This window comes from Vipera berus, assembly GCF_964194415.1.
Source record: "Vipera berus genome assembly, chromosome: 5".
Classification (NCBI taxonomy): Eukaryota; Metazoa; Chordata; class Lepidosauria; order Squamata; family Viperidae; genus Vipera; species Vipera berus.
Genome location: NC_138207.1, coordinates 31,674,100 through 31,695,244, shown reverse-complemented (window position 1 = coordinate 31,695,244; position 21,145 = coordinate 31,674,100). Strand labels below are relative to the sequence as shown.

Genomic DNA, 21,145 nt, shown 5'->3' with positions numbered 1-21,145 from the left:
GGGAGGGGTCCCTCTGACTGATTTATCCCCTCCAGGTTTCCGTGTGCTACATCAACCTCGAGCTCAGGGTAGGGGAGGTGGCGTGGCGGTCGTTATCAGAGAGACCCTCCATCCGCAGGAGGCCACTGCCCCTCAGATAGACGGATGTGAATCCCTCCTCTTAAGATGGGGTCCTGGTGGTCAGTTGGGCCTACTTCTGGTATACCTCTCTCCAAGCTGCACAGCAACGGTTCTACCCAAGCTACCTGACGCCATCTCAGGATTGGCGGTCGAATTTCCAAAACTTATGGTACTGGGAGACTTTAATCTACCTTCCCTGGGCAGTGCATCAGAAGTGGCCCGAGAGTTCATGGCCTCCATGACGGCCGTGGACCTGATTCAAATTACTCAGGACCCAACTCACGAGGGAGGAAACATGCCGGATCTTATTTTTGTCTCTGGGCAGTGGCTAAATGGACTGGGTGGGGTTACTCCAACATCACAACCCCTTTCATGGACAGACCACTACCTCCTGCGGTTGGGCCTCCGTCACGTCACCCCCCGATGTCAGGAGGCGGAACCGACCAGGTGGTTCCGCCCCAGGCGCCTGATGGACCCAGATAAATTCCAGATGGCGCTTGGACCGATTCCCACCTCCCTCTCCCACAACCCGGTCGAGTCCTTAGTTAATGCCTGGCAACAGGCTGCTTCGGAGGCGCTCGACCGTGTTGTCCCTTTGCGGCCTCTGACCCGGCGCAAGTCCCGACTCGCTCCTTGGTTCTCCAAGGACCTGCGGGAGATGAAGCGCCAGAGAAGGGGCCTAGAGAGCATTTGGAGAGCCAGTCGGTCTGAGTCTGACCGAACACAGTTAAGATCCTTTTCTAGATCCTATCTTGTGGCAATGAGGGTGGCAAAGCGCGCCTACTTCACCACCCTCATTGCGTCCGCAGATAATCGCCCGGCCGCCCTATTTAGAGTGGTCCGCTCCCTTTTAAGTCAAGAGACAGGAGAGGACCCCCTACATAGACGGGCTGAGGAATTTAGTAAATATCTGGTGGACAAAATTGCTCAGATTCGGGTTGGTCTGGACTCTGACTGGGCAGTATCTAACGAGAGGAAAACGATGAAGTTGGCCGAGTACATTTGGGAAGAGTTCGATCCTGTGACTCCGGATGAAGTGGACAAGATCATGGGGAAACTAAGTGCCGCCACATGTTTGTTGGACCCGTGTCCCTCCTGGCTAGTCTATGCATCTCGGGAGGTTACACGAGGCTGGCTCCTAGCAGTTATCAATGCCTCACTGAGTGAAGGGTACTTCCCTGCTGCCTTGAAAGAGGCGGTGGTAAGGCCCCTCCTCAAGAAACCGGCACTGGACCCAGCTGTTTTAAACAACCTCCGTCCTGTCTCCAACCTTCGCTTCCTTGCGAAGGTCGTTGAGAGCGTGGTGGCACGACAGCTCCCTTTGAACCTGGAGGAAGCTGAATATCTAGATCCGTACCAATCGGGTTTCAGACCAGGGCACAGCACGGAGACGGCATTGGTCGCGCTGGTGAATGATCTCTGGCGGGCCCGAGATAGAGGTTATTCCTCTGTCCTGGTCCTATTAGACCTATCAGCGGCTTTTGATACCATCGACCATGGTATCTTGCTGCGTCGTCTTGAGGGGCTGGGAGTGGGAGGCACCGTTCTGCGGTGGTTCTCCTCCTACCTCTCGGACCGTTCGCAGACGGTGTTGGCAGGAGGGCAGAGGTCAAGCCCTAGGCCTCTTAATTGTGGAGTGCCTCAGGGTTCGGTGCTCTCGCCCCTCCTGTTCAACATCTATATGAAGCCGCTGGGAGAGATCATCCGTAGCTTCGGGGTGAAATATCATCAATATGCTGATGATACCCAGCTATTCATCTCCACCCCGAACCAACCCAGTGATGCCCTTGATGTGGTGTCCCGTTGTCTGGAAGCGGTACAGATTTGGATGGGAGAAAACAGGCTTCGACTCAACCCGGCCAAGACTGAGTGGCTGTGCATACCGTCATCTCGTTTAGTCCAAGAGGTTCCATCTCTGACTATAGGAGGAGAGATGTTACCTCCCATTGATAGAGCACGCAATCTGGGCGTCCTCCTAGATTCACGACTCAGTTTTGAAGATCACATTGGAGCTGTGGCTAGGGGGGCATTTGCACAGATTCGTCTTATATACCAATTGCGCCCCTTTTTGGACCGAGATGCCCTACGTACAATCACCCACGCACTCGTTACCTCCCGTATTGATTACTGTAATGCTCTCTACATGGGTCTGCCCTTGAAGACCACCCGGAGGCTTCAGCTGGTGCAGAATGCAGCTGCACGGGTTGTGATGGGAGCTCCCCGATACTCCCATATTACACCCCTCCTGCGTGAGCTGCATTGGCTACCAGTTGCCCTCCGGGTGAGATTTAAGGTGCTGGTACTTACCTTTAAAGCCCTACATGGCTTAGGTCCGGGATACTTGCAGGACCATCTGCTGCCGGGAACAAATTCCCATTGTCCAGTACGCTCACACAGAGAAGGCCTCCTCAGGGTACCGTCAGCTAGGCAATGTCGGCTGGCGACCCCCAGGGGGAGGGCCTTCTCTGTGGGAGCGCCAACCCTATGGAATCAGCTCCCCCCTGAGCTTCGGATGGCCCAAAACCTCCAATCCTTTCGCCGCGGCCTCAAAACACACCTGTTCCACCAGGCTGACCTAGACTGACAGGCATTTTAATTAATTTATATTTAGTATTTTTAATTCATTTTTTAAATTCTCTAATTTTTTATTGCACTGATGTTCTCAATTTCATTTTATCTTGATTTATGTACTTATTATATGTTTTGTTGCTAGCCGCCCTGAGTCCTTCGGGAGATAGGGCGGGATATAAATCCCATCAATAAAATAAAATAAAATAAATAAATAAATACTATGATAATGCTTGGGAGGGAAAATATACATGGATTGTAGACATGAATTTGTATATGCCAATGTATTTAATATATAGGTCAGAAAGTTAATTTGCATTTTAATGCATTGTAATATTTATGTGAAAGAGCTGGATATTTTTATTAAACAGTAATTATCAAACTTATAATAAGCAACTATAAGGTTACATTGTCACTTGCAAGAAACAGCAACTGGAAAGCATCAAGATAAACTATGAAGCTTTGGAAAAGTTTGTCACATTGTACACACTGAAAGAATTTTGGTTGAAATGAAATGGTGTTTCTGTAGGATGACACCCCCCCTCCCAAAAAACTACTTACTTAAATGCAGGAGAAGATGGTATGTTTTCCTGATAAATTTCCAGATCCATAATGCCAAGACTGCTAGAGGTACTGCTGTTGCCATTGCTGAGAATGCAAAAATGTTAATATTAATGCTAGTCTGCTCCAATATGTATTTGAACACAATGTTAACCCAAAGTGACTGGCAGAACTGCTACTTTTCTATTTGTTAGAATGAGGGCATGCAGTTCTTGTTTGCTCACCAAACCATTATTAACAGAACAAAAAATAAGTGGAGAAAGCAAGTGAACTGTTACAGTGGGTATATAGCTAGTGATATTAAGTACTACTAAAGAGAACTAAATTTATAGTATGTGTTTCAAAACTCATACTATAAATTTAGTTCTTTCTTTAGTAGTACTTAATATCACTAGCTATATACCCACTGAAGATGAACTTTTCAGCCCAGGATAGCAAATCATCCTTTATAAAAGGAGATTAATGCTTGCATATGAGTCAAGTGATATTAGTAGCAAATTGTGTGAGAAGCACCATTTAAAATGCTTTGAAGGTGCTGACAGGAGATATGAACACTTGATAATATTGGATTAATGATGATTGGTTTATACATGTTCCAATTATTTCGTGTTGCAATGACCAAGTAATTAGCAGGTTTATACCAAATCTACTTTAAGTCTGCTCACATTATAATTCTTTTGAGTATCCTTCCAGAAACTCAGAAACCTCTTATAAAATAAGAAGCACTACTTGGCAGCCAGATATATCAATCTGCAGCTCCAAATACTTGATTGTTTTGGCACTACTGAGCCACATAATGTGAAAACTGAAAACAATAATAGTCCCTTCATACAAATTCTCAATTTTGTTGGACAAATGATCTAATAGTGCAATGGTAAATTATTTTTATGAAGAGAAAAGTGTTAAAACAGTTGTGAATTTATTTACTTTGCTATGCTATCTGTGTCAGCATAGGCTTAGATGTAAACACTTAGAAAATGTGAGTGAGCAGAATAAAATATCTGTAAAAAGAATAAGAGCCTTGGTGGAGCAGTGGGCTAATGCCTCCTCAAGTAACACCAGCTGCCTGCAATTAGTGCAGGTTCGCATCCCACCAGGCTCAAGGTTGACTCAGCCTTCCATCCTTCCGAGGTAGGTAAAATGAGGACCCAGACTGTTGGGGGCAATAAGCTGACTTTGTAATAATGCCGCTTGGGGGGGTGAAAGCCCTAATAAGCAGGCATATACATAGAATGAAGGCTATTGCTAAGCACACTGGTTTGTGCTTTAAATTGTAAGCCGCCCTGAGTCTTCGGAGAAGGGCAGGATATAAATGGGATTAAATGGGATTAAAAAAAGAATAGACCGTTCAAATTATTTCTATAGACAGGGCATTCAAGCCTAATACAGCTATGTAGGTCTACACATATTCTGAAACTTTGCTGTTGATAGGTACAGTCATGTAATAAGACTGAAGTGCTTCACAGAAAAAGGCACCTTACAATCGATATTTTCCTCCAGATTTTTCTACTCAGATGTCTACCCTAATGGTAAATGAGAAATTGGTGCAGCAGAGCAATGTGCAAGTCACTCAAGTATTAATGCAATATATGTGTCAGAAATATGGAATGAAAAAAATGAGCTTGATTGACTAATTAGCTTGTCCTTTAGTATTTTTCTTATGGGAATGGAAAACAATTGCCTTGGATGAGATTACAATTTATTTGCATGATTTCCAAAGCTGTAATGAGGTCTCCTGGAACTCAGTATGAAAATTAAACCTCTTTTTGCAGAATTCATTTTGAGAAAACCACAAGCCAAACATTGATGCAGTTTATAGCTTGAAGAGGACAAGGTTACCTCATAGATCTCTCGCTGAGTTGCAAATAGCTGCTTGTATCATCAGGATTGTTTGCCAGCTGGCACCAGCTGCTACATGTGCTTTCTTCACTGCTGCTAAGAGGGACTAGAAACTCTTCCACTGCTGTACTGTCCACAGAGGCTTCAGATTCAGGGCAACTACACACTGTCAAACTGATTGACAAAAAATGTTCTTGATGAAATAAGACTATCCTGTAATTCTTACAACTGAAATAATTCCAACTCTCAACACTCTTGTAGTAACATTAGACCCTAATTATACTGCCCTTTCTGAAGGGCAGATATTTTACTAGAAGAACTAAAATGGTATTCTCTCTTGTAAGGATTGCAGACTAGAGTTGGTACTACTTTACCCCCTATTCTTCCATTTCCTTCTGCTCCTTGAGAAATCAATAATCTTTTCCATTGTTGTTGAGCAAAATTAAAGTACAGTTTGCTTCAAGAATGGAGGGGTCATAAAAAGATGGAGGGGTCATAAGAGAAAGGGATGCAAGACAGATAGAAGGGAAGGTATTAGGAACGGAGGATAGAGGAAATAATTCTGGAGAGACTACAGATAAGTATGAAGGCAGAGACAAAGAAACAAAAGAGATCCGCACAATGAGAAGCACAAGACCCAGATATAAGTAAAATAAAGGAAGAAGAATGTAGGATTTTGTCATTGAACATTAATGGTTTAAACTTGCCAATGAAAAGATGGAAAATCTTCAATAAACTTATTCATCAAAAATTAGATATAATAGCATTTCAGGAACTTCATATAAAAGAACAACAAAAATACCTGTTAGACCAGCCAAAATTAGGAAATATATTTGTATCACTAGACCAACAAAAAAGAGGGGGGTGGTATTATACGTGAATGAGAAACGTAGCTAAACAAATCTATAAAGATAGAGAAGGTAGAATTTTGATGGTAGAGGTAGAAATAAATCATAGGAAAGTTGTGATAGTAGAAATATATGCCATGAATGGAAACCAAGAACAGTTTTTTAAAACATTACATAACAAGATACGTGATATAGATTATGACGAGATCTCTGTGTTAGGAGACTTCAATGCTATTATTGGTAATAATTTGGATTACAAGGGTAACAAGACCAGGAAAAGGAAAAGAAGAATACTACCAACATCCTTCTTTAAATTGGCCAAGGACCTAAACATTCAGGACATATGGAGAGAAGGAACCGTGACGCAAGACAATTCACATATTACTCAAATAGGCACAGCTCGTGGTCTAGGATCGACATGGTGTGGATGTCAAGGGAAATTAACTTTGAAGTTGAAGATGTGTGTATAGAGACAAGCACCTGGGCAGACCACAATCCCGTAAAATTTAGCTGGAAAGGGTCCAAAAAATCATCTAGATGGACTATACAAAGGTCAATATTAAAAGAAGATGACTTCAGACTAAAGATGGAGAGTGAACTGGACTTCTTCTTCAAAGAAAATAAAAAAGAAGACTCTGTCCAAAATCTTTGGGACACAGCTAAGGCAGTTATGAGAGGAGTAGCTATAGCATATATGGCAAAAAAGAATGAGGAGAAAAAACAACAACAGAAAATGCTAGAAGGGGAATACAAAAGATTATAAACAATACTCCAACAAGAACCACAAAAAAAGAATGTAAAACAACAAATGGACTTAATTAAACACAAACGTAACATCTTAGAAAAAGTAAATTTAGCACAACAGATAAGACGTATAAAACAGAATTTCTTAGAAAATACAAATAAACCTGGTCAATGGCTTGCACATAAATTGAAAAAACAAAAGGAGAAAAGTTGGATTAGTAGATTACGAGACGACAAAGGGAGTATACATTATAAAGAAGAGGAGAAAAAAATTATAGCCCAGGAATTCTATGAGAAATTATATAAGGAAGATAACCAGGAAATGGAGGAGAAAGTGGAGGAATGTTTCAAAAAAGCAACACTACCAAAAGTTACAGATGAAATTAAAAATATGTTGAATGAAGAAATTAGGATGACAGAGGTGATTACGGCCATTAACTAACAAAAAAAATAATAAAGCATCAGGTCCTGATGGCCTTCCGATAGAAATCTATAAGGAACAACAAAATATTTTAGGACAACCTTAACTGGAGGTGTTTAATGCGGTCCTGGATGAAGCAAAAATCCCAAAGTCATGGTCAGAGGCAAATATTGTTCTGATCCCAAAAGACAATACGGATCATACATCAATCCAAAACTATAGACCAATATCTTTACTTAACTCTGATTATAAGATATTTACAACAATTATATCTGAGCAATTAAAAAGGTTTTTAAATGACTTTATACATGTGGATCAGAATGGATTTCTAGCCAAAAAACAAACTAAACATAACATTAGGATAATATTGGATACTTTAGAATACTACAAAATACATAGTGGACAACAAATGGCGTTACTATTTTTAGATGCTCAGAAGGCTTTTGATAATGTTAAGTGGTCATTTATACGACAACAACTCAGGTATATGGATATGGGTAAAAAATTTATAATAAGGGCAATATACACTAATCAGGAAGCTAAAATAATAATAAATGGGGAAGCAACCAGGAAATTTCAAATACAGAAAGGAACACAACAAGGATGCCCTTTATTTCCATTACTATTTATTCTGACGTTAGAGGTTCTAACGAGGATAATTAGAAATGAACCGCATATAAAAGGATTGGAAATTAAAAAAGAAATATTTAAACTCCAAGCATTCACGGCTGATATGGTCTTTATTATGGAGGAAGCACAACAATCGGGACTGAAATTGTTGGAAGAACTAGATAAACATGGAGAAGCCGCTGGGCTGAAAATAAATAAGGATAAAACTAAAATGATTGTTAAAAATATGACGAATAAACAGAAAGAAAACTTGGCTAGGATTATGAACATACAAATAGTTAAGAAGATAAAATACCTGGGAATCACTATTACGGCCAGATGCACCTCAATCAAAGAAGACAGTTACAACAAAATAGTGAAACAAATAAAAGATGACCTGGAAAGATGGGGAAACCTGAGCCTTTCATTGCTAGGGAGAATTGCTGTCATAAAAATGAATGTACTACCTAAAATTCTATTTCTGTTCCAAAATATTCCTATAAAACTAGATCAAATTTTTTTGGGGAACCTGAACAAACTGACACTAAATTTTGTATGACAAGGGAAAAAACCAAGGATTAAAAAGAAACTCTTGCAGGATGCTAAAGAAAATGGGGGGTTTGGACTACCAGACTGGGAAACATATTATCATGCAGCGGAGTTAACCTGGATTAGAGAGTAGATAATCTTAAGGAATAAAAGACTATTAATTTTAGAAGGCCATGATTTGCAATTAGGCTGGCACGCATTCCTATGGAATGATAAGGGCTATATCAACATTTCCAAAGCCATCGAATTAGACAAGTGCTACTCAAAATTTGGAATAAAATTAGAAAACAAAATTATATTAAAAGTACCAGTCTGGTTGTCCACCCTGGAAGCGATAGTTTACCCAAATTTGTTCAATTTGGAGAATAGCACTACATATAAAGATATTATGAATGATGTGGGAGAATTGAAACTGAGACAGGAATTAGAGCAACAAGGGATGAAATTGGAATGGAGGGCTTACAGATACAAACACGATATGGGGAATAAATATTCAAGAAACTGCATTGGATAAAATCTTATTGGGGGCAGATGAGAAACAAATAAGAAAATTGTATAAATTGTTATTGGGGTATAAAATGATTGAAGAACAAGTCAAAGAAATGATGTTGATATGGGCTAAGAATGTTGGACAGGGGATAGAAATAAAAAAATAACGCTGGCCACAGCTTACAAAGAAAATCTTTATAAGATGTTTTACCGGTGGCATTTTCCTCCAACACAGCTAGCTAAAATGTATAAATATCCCCCAATTGCTGGAAATGTTCCCAAGAATTAGGCACCTATTTTCATGTATGGTGGACCTGTAATAAATCGCAAAGGTATTGGCAAAAGATACGGACATGGCTAGAGGAAATATTAGGACGGAGAGCAGAATGTAGATCAGAATTTTTCCTGCTTGGCATAACAAAAGAGAAACCTAGCAAAGAAGAGTTATATTTAATAATACATATCATCACAGCAGCGAGAATGACGTTCGCCCAAAAATGGAAAGATAGTGAAACCCCTGATGAGAGTGAGGTGATAAAGAAAATATGAGCTTGCACAGAAATAGACAAGTTAACTTTGGAAATAAAAAATAAAGATCAGTCAGAGTATTATAAAATTTGGAACAAGTTTTACCTATGGTGGGAACAGAAAGGAAGGACTTAATAGAGATATACAAGAGGTTGAACTTAAATAATATTAGAATAAGGTGGATGATAAGTTCAATATTGTATAATTGTATATAAATGATATATATATATATATAATGTATATAACATACAAAAAATGATGTAAGACAAGAAGGTATGTTAGACCGATTACACCATGTCCAAAGTTTTTAAATATTTTAAATAAAAAAATTGTATTAAAAAAAAGAATGGAAAAATGGGAGAAAGAACAGATTAGGAAAAGAATGTAATTAAGAGTTTTTTTTTTTTTTTTTTTTTTTTTTTTTTTTTTTTTTTTTTTTATTGAAAAGTTTTAAAATACAATTTTCCTTTGAAAAACCCCCCTTCCCCCTCCCTCCTCCCCTCCCTACCTCCCCCCTATCTCCCCCCCTCCCCCTCTCCCTCCTCCCTCCCCTGCCTCCCACCCCTCTACTTCCCCTCCTCCCCCCCTCCCCCCCCCCGACTTCCCAGAGCAAAATACAAGGTATATATCTAAAAAGCAATCATAAACAATCATATACTAACAATTATAAACTCTAAAATCCATCACTCTCTAGCTTATATAGAGTAAACCAATCCTTAACAATACTAAATATGTATAAAGAACTAAAATAAAAGAAAACTAGCATCATTCCCATCTATGTTCTTCCACAATTCACTATTACCTAGACATATTCTCACTTACACATCACAAGCACCTATCCCTATTAACCTCTCTAGCCAAAATAGGCTATAATAGATGGTTCTTACACAAATTAACCCGCATTAACCCACAAAATTTTCTTCCTCTTCCTCTGTAGTAAATTGTCCATTAATTCCAAATTGAACATTCTGTTACCATAGATATCATCCCAAAACTCTTAAAAACACAGCTACCACTTGACTATAAGTATATTGTGGAAGTTCCATAGATTTCTACTGGTCTTATTTTTTAATCTTTTTTGAGCGTTTTAAGGCAGCACGCGTCACCCTCTGTTCTCTAGGATCATCCAAAAGAGTTGCAGCTTGATCTCCTCCTGTACCCTTCTCGTCTATCTGTCCATCTTCATCCTCTTGATGTTCTCCTTCTCCAGATCCCTCTGCAGCTTCCAGAAGTGTTGATGGGGTTGCTTTTAAAACATTGTTGTAAAAATCATGCGCTTGCTTCACAGTACCCAAACAGTACCTTTTGCCATCATACATGAAGCTCAACCCAGCTGGGATCTCCCATCTGAACCTTATATCTCTTTGCTTGAGCTCTTGCACAAGAAATATAAAGTCCTTCCTTCTCTTTAAAATCTTTGGAGGAATTTCTTTTAGAACCAAAACTTCTTGACCAGCAATCACAACTTTAGTATCATAGGCAGCTTGTATAACTTCATCTCTAATTTCCCTTTTTACAAAATAAACCACCACATCTCTAGGCAACTTTCTCTGCTTAGCAATCCAGGAATTCACACGAAACACTTTGTCCATGCCTTGTTTTATTTCAGATGCTGGATGGTTCAATACCCCCTCAAAAGCCTCAGAAACCAGCTGCTTTAAATCTTCCTTAATATTCTCTTTTAGGCCTCTAATTCTAACAGCAAACTGCATCTGGTAAAATTGAGCCAAACTCTGTTCGCTATCCATTTTGTCTTTTAAATCTTCAATTTCCAATACTTTTGCTTCTAATATAGCATTCTTTTGAGTCAAGTCTTCCACTTGATCATCCAGCACCTCCACACATTTAGCTACTTTATGCACTGAGGACAAAATGTCTACCTTCATCTCTCTAAGTTTCTGCTCCATCCTTTCTTCCATTCTCTGCTCCAATTTCTCCAATTTCTCCTCCATCTGTGCAAATTTAACACCCATTGACTCCAAAATTAACTGGGTATGTTTTTCAAGATCCTTCGATGTCAATACATCAGGAGAATGCAACGCCTGCAGTAATGATTGTTGTTGCACCGGAGAATTTCCAGCACTCCGAAAAGTTCTAGGGGGAGGTTTAGCCGCCATCTTTTACTTACAATTGTGACGCACTTTCACTTTAAGTTTTAAGCATAGTCCATCAAGCTTGAGAGTAAAATAAAATAATCCTCTTCATCTCTTCACCTTTTCCTCTTGTACCGCTCTGCCTGCTCCTTTAAATCATAGTCCTTTCTTCAGGCAGGGATGGTTCGCAGACGCCTGGCTCTGCTCCAGGAAGTTCGGAGCAGAGACGACGGCCAGCTGGGAGCAACCCAGGCTTCGGGGGAGTTCGATCCTTCAGCCGCCCAAGCTCAAAGCTCAGGCGGCCTCGGAGAACTCTACCCCTACCTGGGGCCTCACCCCCTCCTCTTCTCCCGAGGAGGGGGCTTCAATTTCGCCCGAACAGCTGATCGGCGCTGTTTCGGGCGAAAAAACAAACAGCTGAGCCGCGGGCAGCCAGGGGAGGCTGTCTTCGGCGCCGCGCCGCCAGCGGAAGTCCAATGTAATTAAGAGTTTTAAGCAATGTGATCTTTCTTGCTAGATCAATTCATCTCCTTATCCACTATCTGATATGAGGTGAGTGGTGATCAGACAATGGAACTATTCAGTGGCAATGTGACAGCTTCTGAAAATTCTCTTTATGGCTGCTTTCCTGGCTGTTTATTTGGATTAATTTTAAGTACCATGCAAGACCTTATTTGTTAAGGCATTAATAAAGCTGTTCATCTCTTTTAGGTTAAATCTGTATTTTATATGAATTTTAGATACATTAGTAACTCCTGTTTATTTTGTTTGCTGTTCTTGGTTTTACTGTTGTTCATAAAAATATAAAGGAAAGTTATATATAAATATTTTACTTAATTTAAAAACATTTCCTTAAAAGGAATAATCTCATGTGCAGGCATGGCAATTCTCATAATCTGTCCTTCTTCCATTAAAAAAAAAAGATGACCTGGAAAGATGGGGAAACCTGAGCCTTTCATTGCTAGGGAGAATTGCTGTCATAAAAATGAATGTACTACCTAAAATTCTATTTCTGTTCCAAAATATTCCTATAAAACTAGATCAAATTTTTTTGGGGAACCTGAACAAACTGACACTAAATTTTGTATGACAAGGGAAAAAACCAAGGATTAAAAAGAAACTCTTGCAGGATGCTAAAGAAAATGGGGGGTTTGGACTACCAGACTGGGAAACATATTATCATGCAGCGGAGTTAACCTGGATTAGAGAGTAGATAATCTTAAGGAATAAAAGACTATTAATTTTAGAAGGCCATGATTTGCAATTAGGCTGGCACGCATTCCTATGGAATGATAAGGGCTATATCAACATTTCCAAAGCCATCGAATTAGACAAGTGCTACTCAAAATTTGGAATAAAATTAGAAAACAAAATTATATTAAAAGTACCAGTCTGGTTGTCCACCCTGGAAGCGATAGTTTACCCAAATTTGTTCAATTTGGAGAATAGCACTACATATAAAGATATTATGAATGATGTGGGAGAATTGAAACTGAGACAGGAATTAGAGCAACAAGGGATGAAATTGGAATGGAGGGCTTACAGATACAAACACGATATGGGGAATAAATATTCAAGAAACTGCATTGGATAAAATCTTATTGGGGGCAGATGAGAAACAAATAAGAAAATTGTATAAATTGTTATTGGGGTATAAAATGATTGAAGAACAAGTCAAAGAAATGATGTTGATATGGGCTAAGAATGTTGGACAGGGGATAGAAATAAAAAAATAACGCTGGCCACAGCTTACAAAGAAAATCTTTATAAGATGTTTTACCGGTGGCATTTTCCTCCAACACAGCTAGCTAAAATGTATAAATATCCCCCAATTGCTGGAAATGTTCCCAAGAATTAGGCACCTATTTTCATGTATGGTGGACCTGTAATAAATCGCAAAGGTATTGGCAAAAGATACGGACATGGCTAGAGGAAATATTAGGACGGAGAGCAGAATGTAGATCAGAATTTTTCCTGCTTGGCATAACAAAAGAGAAACCTAGCAAAGAAGAGTTATATTTAATAATACATATCATCACAGCAGCGAGAATGACGTTCGCCCAAAAATGGAAAGATAGTGAAACCCCTGATGAGAGTGAGGTGATAAAGAAAATATGAGCTTGCACAGAAATAGACAAGTTAACTTTGGAAATAAAAAATAAAGATCAGTCAGAGTATTATAAAATTTGGAACAAGTTTTACCTATGGTGGGAACAGAAAGGAAGGACTTAATAGAGATATACAAGAGGTTGAACTTAAATAATATTAGAATAAGGTGGATGATAAGTTCAATATTGTATAATTGTATATAAATGATATATATATATATATAATGTATATAACATACAAAAAATGATGTAAGACAAGAAGGTATGTTAGACCGATTACACCATGTCCAAAGTTTTTAAATATTTTAAATAAAAAAATTGTATTAAAAAAAAGAATGGAAAAATGGGAGAAAGAACAGATTAGGAAAAGAATGTAATTAAGAGTTTTAAGCAATGTGATCTTTCTTGCTAGATCAATTCATCTCCTTATCCACTATCTGATATGAGGTGAGTGGTGATCAGACAATGGAACTATTCAGTGGCAATGTGACAGCTTCTGAAAATTCTCTTTATGGCTGCTTTCCTGGCTGTTTATTTGGATTAATTTTAAGTACCATGCAAGACCTTATTTGTTAAGGCATTAATAAAGCTGTTCATCTCTTTTAGGTTAAATCTGTATTTTATATGAATTTTAGATACATTAGTAACTCCTGTTTATTTTGTTTGCTGTTCTTGGTTTTACTGTTGTTCATAAAAATATAAAGGAAAGTTATATATAAATATTTTACTTAATTTAAAAACATTTCCTTAAAAGGAATAATCTCATGTGCAGGCATGGCAATTCTCATAATCTGTCCTTCTTCCATTAAAAAAAAGATGTTTTCAGGATCAATTAAGGGCCCTATTGTGGAAATTGACCAATTACAATAATTGGGGAAGACTGGTAAAGTGTCCAGGTTTTCTGTGGGATGATAAATTTCTTCATGATTGAAACAATTCGAGCCTTCAATTCTAGCTCATATGACACCAGGACACTGCAATTGTCAGAAATACATGCCAATTGCCAGGTGCCCAAATTTTGATCACATGACCATGATGCTGCCGCAATGGTTGTAAGTGTGAAAACCAATCATAACTCACTTTTTTCAGCTTCATTGTAAGTTCAAAAAAATCACTGAATCATGGTAAGTCAAGGACTATCTGTAACAAGACCTGAGTATGCAGCAGCATGTTTGCCTGCCATAAAGTCTCACATTCTTTTGGGGAACAAAACTTACCCATGGCTTTTTGAGGAAATTAGCTGTTGTCCTGAATCAGCATCTATGGGTTTTCTTTTGAGTAGATCTCTTTTTTCCCCAGAGGTAACATTAACTCCATGTAAAGGCTCTGAGGCATTATCAAAGTCTTGTCTTTGATCTGTTTCAATCTGGATTAAAGGCACTTCCCTGAGACAAGAAGAGCTCCTGTGTTTTATAGAAAACAATCCAGGGAATGAGGCCTGCTGTTCTTTCTCATCTAAATACCTTCTGTCTCCAAATGGTTTAGAATCATTTTGCATCCCTGATGGGATATAATTGCTTTCTGTGACATGATCTTTCTTTGTGGAATCTTGGTGGATGGCTATTAAAGTTTTCCCACTTTCAACAATATTTGCAGCAAGTCTATGTGCATATTGTTGAACATGTGGGGGAGAGTCATAAGGATGCTGGTCAGGCTGTGCAACCTCTCCACTATCTTGAATTATTTTGTTCTTGCACATCAGAGCTTTAATGGAGTTTGCCCAGGTCTCATGAATGAGCATGTCAGTTACCTGATCAGTCCTACATCTTTGGTACAGGTAAGAATCTGATTTACAGAGTCCTGAAGAAGATGCTGTGTTGACTGGATAGACATTTAAGGAATCTCGATGGCCACTACGAGAAAAGCCATCTAATGAATTTGCCTTAATGGGCATATTTACTGTTAGCCTAGATGTTGAGGATCTGTTGTCAGGGACTGAAGATTGTCTGAAACAAAAAGATGATCGTTGAGAAGGAAGTAATAAACTGCTGCTCCATTCCTTGGCATTCTTAGTAGAATATACTTTTTCTTTATGTTCTTTTTCAATTTCCTTTAACATATACCTATAAAACTCTTCAGTTATACTTTCGGTGCTTGACTGTTTGGATGGGCAACTTGGCTTTACATTGAGGTGGCCATTCTTTTTGGTGACTTGTTGCAGTGCAGATGTTATAATATTATTTGCATTTTTCCCAGCATAGTAGTCAAGTAATAAATCAAACTCTCGGCCTTCAGTTTCCATCTGGTTGACCATAAACCTTGAAAACTCATCTGTAATGCTTTCACAACTAGACTGCTTGGAGACTGAACTAGTCCTGCTTATTGGCTGTCCTAAAGAATTTATGAGAGCCAAAGTATTTACAGACCCTTTAGAATCCAAGTTCTCCTCAGGAATGCTTTCACAGCTGGATGCATTGACTCTATTCCATCGGTCACAATGGAGCCTATTTTGAGGATGGTTTGGATTCTGCCATACATTATCAGCCACAGAAAACTCAGCTAAATTCATAATTTTAGCAGCTGCTTCATTTGCAATGTTATTGCTCAAATCAAGGGTGTCATCAAGGTTAATTGAGTCATCCACTACTCTATTCATAAGCCATTCTTTTAATTCAGGGTGTTCATCAGTTTTTCTTTTGATCTCGCTAAGTCTAGGTGGTCTATGTTTTCTCACAGTTGAGCCACTGGATTGGGTTTCCTTTTTCCTTTTCATAGGTCGACATGGCAAAGCCTGGGGCATCAAATAATCACTTCCTCTTTTCCATGCACAGAACCAAGGCTGCTTGCCATTTGAATTATCAAGGCAAATGGCAGCAATTTCTGTTGCCATGGAAACCACTGTTTCTGCCAATTCTTCTGCAAAATCTGTTATGCAGTATTTATCTGCTGGATGCATTAAATATACCAGAGGTCGGGTAGACAGCATACCTTGATTACCCAAAAAAGGTACACTAAGCTGTCTTTCATTGTGCCACACTGCACCATGTGTGGGCTCTTCATGTTTTTCTGTTATTATGGAGACACTGGAAGTTAGAAATTCTTGAAGGCCATGTTTGCCTTCACTGCCTGATGTCAGTTTTTCTCTGCCACTAAACGGATAGAGTTCTGCCTTCAGGTGATTGCTATTTGGAGTTATGGGTCTGCAGCATTCTTTTGTAATTTTTTTCAAATACCTTTTCTTGGAAGATGTTTTCCTGGAGGGTGAACTCTGAGCATTGACAGTAGATAGAGATTCCAAGGAATTTGGCACAATTTCCTCTTTGATATTGTTCACCAAATTTGTCATGAGTAGATCATCCTTGTCATGGAAATTACTGGTGAGCTTATTATTGTAGCAGCTTGAGGACTGAGGCAATACATTTTTTGTCTCTTTTGGTTGGCACTCCATTACCTGTTTGTTAAACGTATCTGGAATGAAAGTACTTGAACACTCATTAAGCTGTGTAATGTCATTCATTTTCTTGCAAGTGAAGTAAAATACATTAAATAGAAGCTGATTTGCAGTTGCAGTGAAAACATCTTGTGTGCTTTCTAAATATGCACCTATGTTCTTTTCTGAACGTTGTTTCTTTCTAACTTCCTCCACAGAATGCCTCAGAATAATATTGGACAAATTCTGAGCAAGTTCATCAACAATGACTTCATCCAGAAAGGCAGTTGAGGGCTTTGTTGCAGCCTGAACAATTTTTCCATTTACAGACTCCATAAATTCTCCTATAGTTCTGTATGCATGAGGTCTGGTTAATACTAGAGATGCCTCTTTGAACAAGACTTGTGCAATACTATTGTTCAGATTCTCCATAGTGCTTCCAATGGCTATGCTACAATGGAGTGTAACAGCTGCTGATGTCTCAGCTGCAGATAAGAGTCCACTTGAAGTTACAGGATAGATATCTTTTTTTCCACCAAGTCCATGAGCAGCAACTACATTTGCCATTTGAGCCATGTGTGAAAGGGCAGGTGGAAATGAGTAATCCATAAAGTTACAATTACTGTTGGTACTTTGGGAAGTTTTTCCCTTGACTTCATGATTATCCACAGTCATTGCAGAGCTCATGGATTCCTGTTCGCTGAGCTTTTCTGCAGCATGTGGACTTGAAATGGTACCAATGACAGTAGCTGCACAAGCCAAAGCTACTTCCAAAGTACTCTGAGTACTTTTACTGAGACTATTGTCTTGGAAAAAATCTGTACCAGAAGAACGTTCAACTTCAGAACAAGGATGTAAGCTTGGAAAGTTAGACCCAGGCCACTCAGACTTATCAGAACCATCTGGACTCTGAACAATAACAATTTTTGGAAGTACATTCCATGACCGGCAAACCATTTCATTCTGTGTTGCACATGCTGTTGAAGTTAAGGGGTTGCTGACAGAGATGCTGAGGGCAGTTTCTTTGGTAAAAGTTGACTGAGACAATCTAATGAATGCATCTTGCAGGACAGACTCTGCCAAATTTGTAGCGAACTGACCTGTAGGAGCTTGATCATTTTGAATGAGAGGATGAGGTGTTTTTTCAACTCTACAATTTAACATGTCCAAATGACTTTTTTGTCCTGCAGCTAGATCATCCAATAAAATCACATCCTCCTTAGTTGTTAGGGTCAAACATACATTTTCTGATAGATTGTTATCACTTTTGCAAAGGTCTTTCTGAACAACACTAGAGAGTGGCTTACATTTTCCAGTTGTATTATACTTTCCAACTTTCCAATTAAGCTGCTTAATGGCTTCATCTACAGTTTGTAAAACACTGTCTTCAGCTTCACTATTATATTCTTCTTCAGATGACTCTGAAGTTCTAGTAGAAGCCGTGCTATCATGGCTAAGGCAACTACCTTTCAGAAAAAAGGGCACTTGGGCCTTTTTGCAATGCAAGTCTTCACAATCTTCTTCTCTATACTTTTTGAATTCAGCTGTAAGATTCAGATTTTCATCACCTGGAAAAGAAAAGCAATACATTAACTTGCAAAAGCAGTCAGTCCCTTGACTAGTGGGCATTTCCAAGTATGATGAAAAGGAAAGAAAATCACACTCAGAATGATCAAATATCTCTCTCATGGATGATATTTTGAATGATATTTAATGACATGCAGGTTATTAAAAATCTCTTTCCATGTTTCATAAAATCATAGAACAAATCATTCCAGAATTCTCACTCAAGGCACAAATTACCAGATTCAAATTGTCATATCCTGGGCCCTTTATGCGAAGACTCTAATTTTGTCTTTCTTTTCTCTAATTTTGAGAAAGGTGATAGCAAGAAGAGAATGATCAGGAGCTAGGAGGACACTCAACTATTGCACTCATAGCTGCACTGTTGAACGGTGTGAAAGACTTGGGGGGATAGATAATCCTGAAGAAGGTCTATGCATGCTAAAAGTGCCTATCAACTGGATTGCACATGATTAATCAATCATCTGCTCCTAAGTAAGACAGACGGTTATGAATCCGCATTCAGGCCCCCAGATTTTACCCTGTTTATATTCATCATCCTCATCTTCAAAGTGTTCTGATGCTGTGAGAAAATCTTCTTCTATTGAAGACACAGAGCAGTTAGTATCATCTTCTGGCTTCAAGCTGCCAGCCTCTACATGCAGCTGCTTTTCCTGCATGAGCTCCAGGCCGATCAGAAACTTGTTTATTTCAAAGATGATGCAGCTTGTGTTCTTCCTTCTGTTTCCTCTTGCACACTGAAGAAGACATACATCTGCCAGCCAAGAACACTAGGGGACAGAGGGGGAAGAAGGAAACAACACATGGAAATTATGCAAATATGAGATAAAAATAAGGAATATTTTATACATTTTTTTCAGATTCCCAAGTTATTTCTTGTGTAAAAATATCGCATTCATAACATTTACAAGATATGATGTATATTCTGCTTGAAGGGCTACAATCCTAAACTCAGGGGTATGCTCCACTGAACATATGCATCACATATGTTTTTAGTGTTGTATTTATATTGTTTTTAACTAGGGCAATTTGTTTAATCTTATTTTAATGTTTGTATTCGCTATTTTATTCTGCCCTGTGAACCGCCCTGAGTCCTCAGGGAGAAGGGCGGTATATAAATGTTATTAAATTAAATTAAATTAAATAAAGAGCCAGTATGTTCAAGTTATATATGCTTGCATGACTTTGTTAAACTTGATATCAGATTCTGTTCTTTACTGTATTCTCAGATTCATTTCCTGCTTCAGGGTCAAAAGATATGTAATTTGAAAGGGGACAGCTCAAATACATCTGCCCAGAATAGGAGCCTGATTCTAAGTATAGTTAGCCCTGATACAGTCCCAGAATAATAACAGAGCCATTTTGTTCTCATCCAGTTAAACCTCTCTTTTGATAGTATATATATAGATGCCAATGGATGAGTACCTGTGATTATAAATATTTTGAAAATGTTTACAGTGGATTAGTTTGAACACTTAAAGAAGTGAATGGTCTGGAGACATTGCCAACCATGGCTACAAATTGGCTATTTTCTGTACATGAGTGGTGGTACCAGGTATTTGTTGTTATAAATAGTTATAATTAGATTGAGTCTAATGCTTTAGTTCACAAAAAGAAACTTGCACTCACAATGGAATCCCTTCTGCTCATGAAAAAATCTTTTATGTGAGAACAAATCTCATTCCATGAATGTAATCTTCTGTTTATATAATTAAAATTTTTAATATGATAAAAAATCTGTTTTATTAAAAATTGCCTAGATAAGAATTCTTGAAATATATAGATTCATATATATAGTAGCAACAATCAGGTTTAGAGTAATGTTCATTCAGGGCAACTCCCATTGTGTTTAACCATAATTTTAAAAATATGCATAGTGGCTTCATGTAATCCAGTGCCTCCAGATGTATTTTAGTATTAGGATCACAATATTGTAGTGGAGTCATATACAAATTGATTTTCTGTGTTGCATTCAAGGGAATTGCATATAATTTAAATCCTAAGACAGTGGTTTGAATAAACTGATCAGCTATTGCTCATACATATATGCTAACTACCCAACCTACACATTTGGTACCATGTATAATTCTATATATATTTGTTCAGTACTATGTTCCCTTGGGATAAATGAGACATACTCCCATGTACATGGATATAGGACTATAGCATCCTTATTTTATTCATTTGTATACAACATTCATCTGGCTACTAGCTGGCTAGTGTACACCTCTGTATGTTTCTGCAATTATTTCTGAAATATTGATCGGGGCGTGAAGGCATTTCTAAAGGTTAATTTGAAGTTCATACCTGGGGCACTTCAAAATCAGCCTGAAGATTTTCTGAAGTTAATCCACTCAGGAAAATAATTTCATTGTCGTTTGGTGGCTGTACATTCATTGAGGCAATAAACTTTGGAAGATTTGGAGAGATATTGACCAATTTCTGAAATACAAGAATCAGGATCTTGAGGCAGATTGTATTGTGTTTGTTAACATAGCCTTGCTATCAAATATAAAATAATTCTGATTACTGACATCCTCAAAAATGATCTGAGAATGAACTTCTCATTGATAGTAAACGGAGGTGAATTTTAAAATGGAGATGTTATGAGATCACACAATTTCAGCCATCCATTTTAACGTTTTTTATTTACATGCCTAATAAGGGCTATATGACTGATTTCTAGTGTTAGAAAAAGATTGAGAATTGTTGGA

General features: G+C 38.5%; 1 protein-coding gene across 1 annotated transcript in view; it reads right to left on the bottom strand.

Moving 5' to 3' along the window:
- Nucleotides 1-21,145, bottom strand: part of SPHKAP (SPHK1 interactor, AKAP domain containing) — a gene marked incomplete at both ends in the record, with an annotated part of 244,645 nt that overhangs the window by 5,898 nt on the left and 217,602 nt on the right. Inside the window, 5 exons of the mRNA XM_081328536.1 lie at nt 3,250-3,336; nt 5,089-5,262; nt 14,695-18,415; nt 18,952-19,201; nt 20,739-20,873. Coding sequence (XP_081184662.1) covers nt 3,250-3,336; nt 5,089-5,262; nt 14,695-18,415; nt 18,952-19,201; nt 20,739-20,873 — 4,367 coding nt within the window. The remainder of the gene's footprint in view (nt 1-3,249; nt 3,337-5,088; nt 5,263-14,694; nt 18,416-18,951; nt 19,202-20,738; nt 20,874-21,145) is intronic.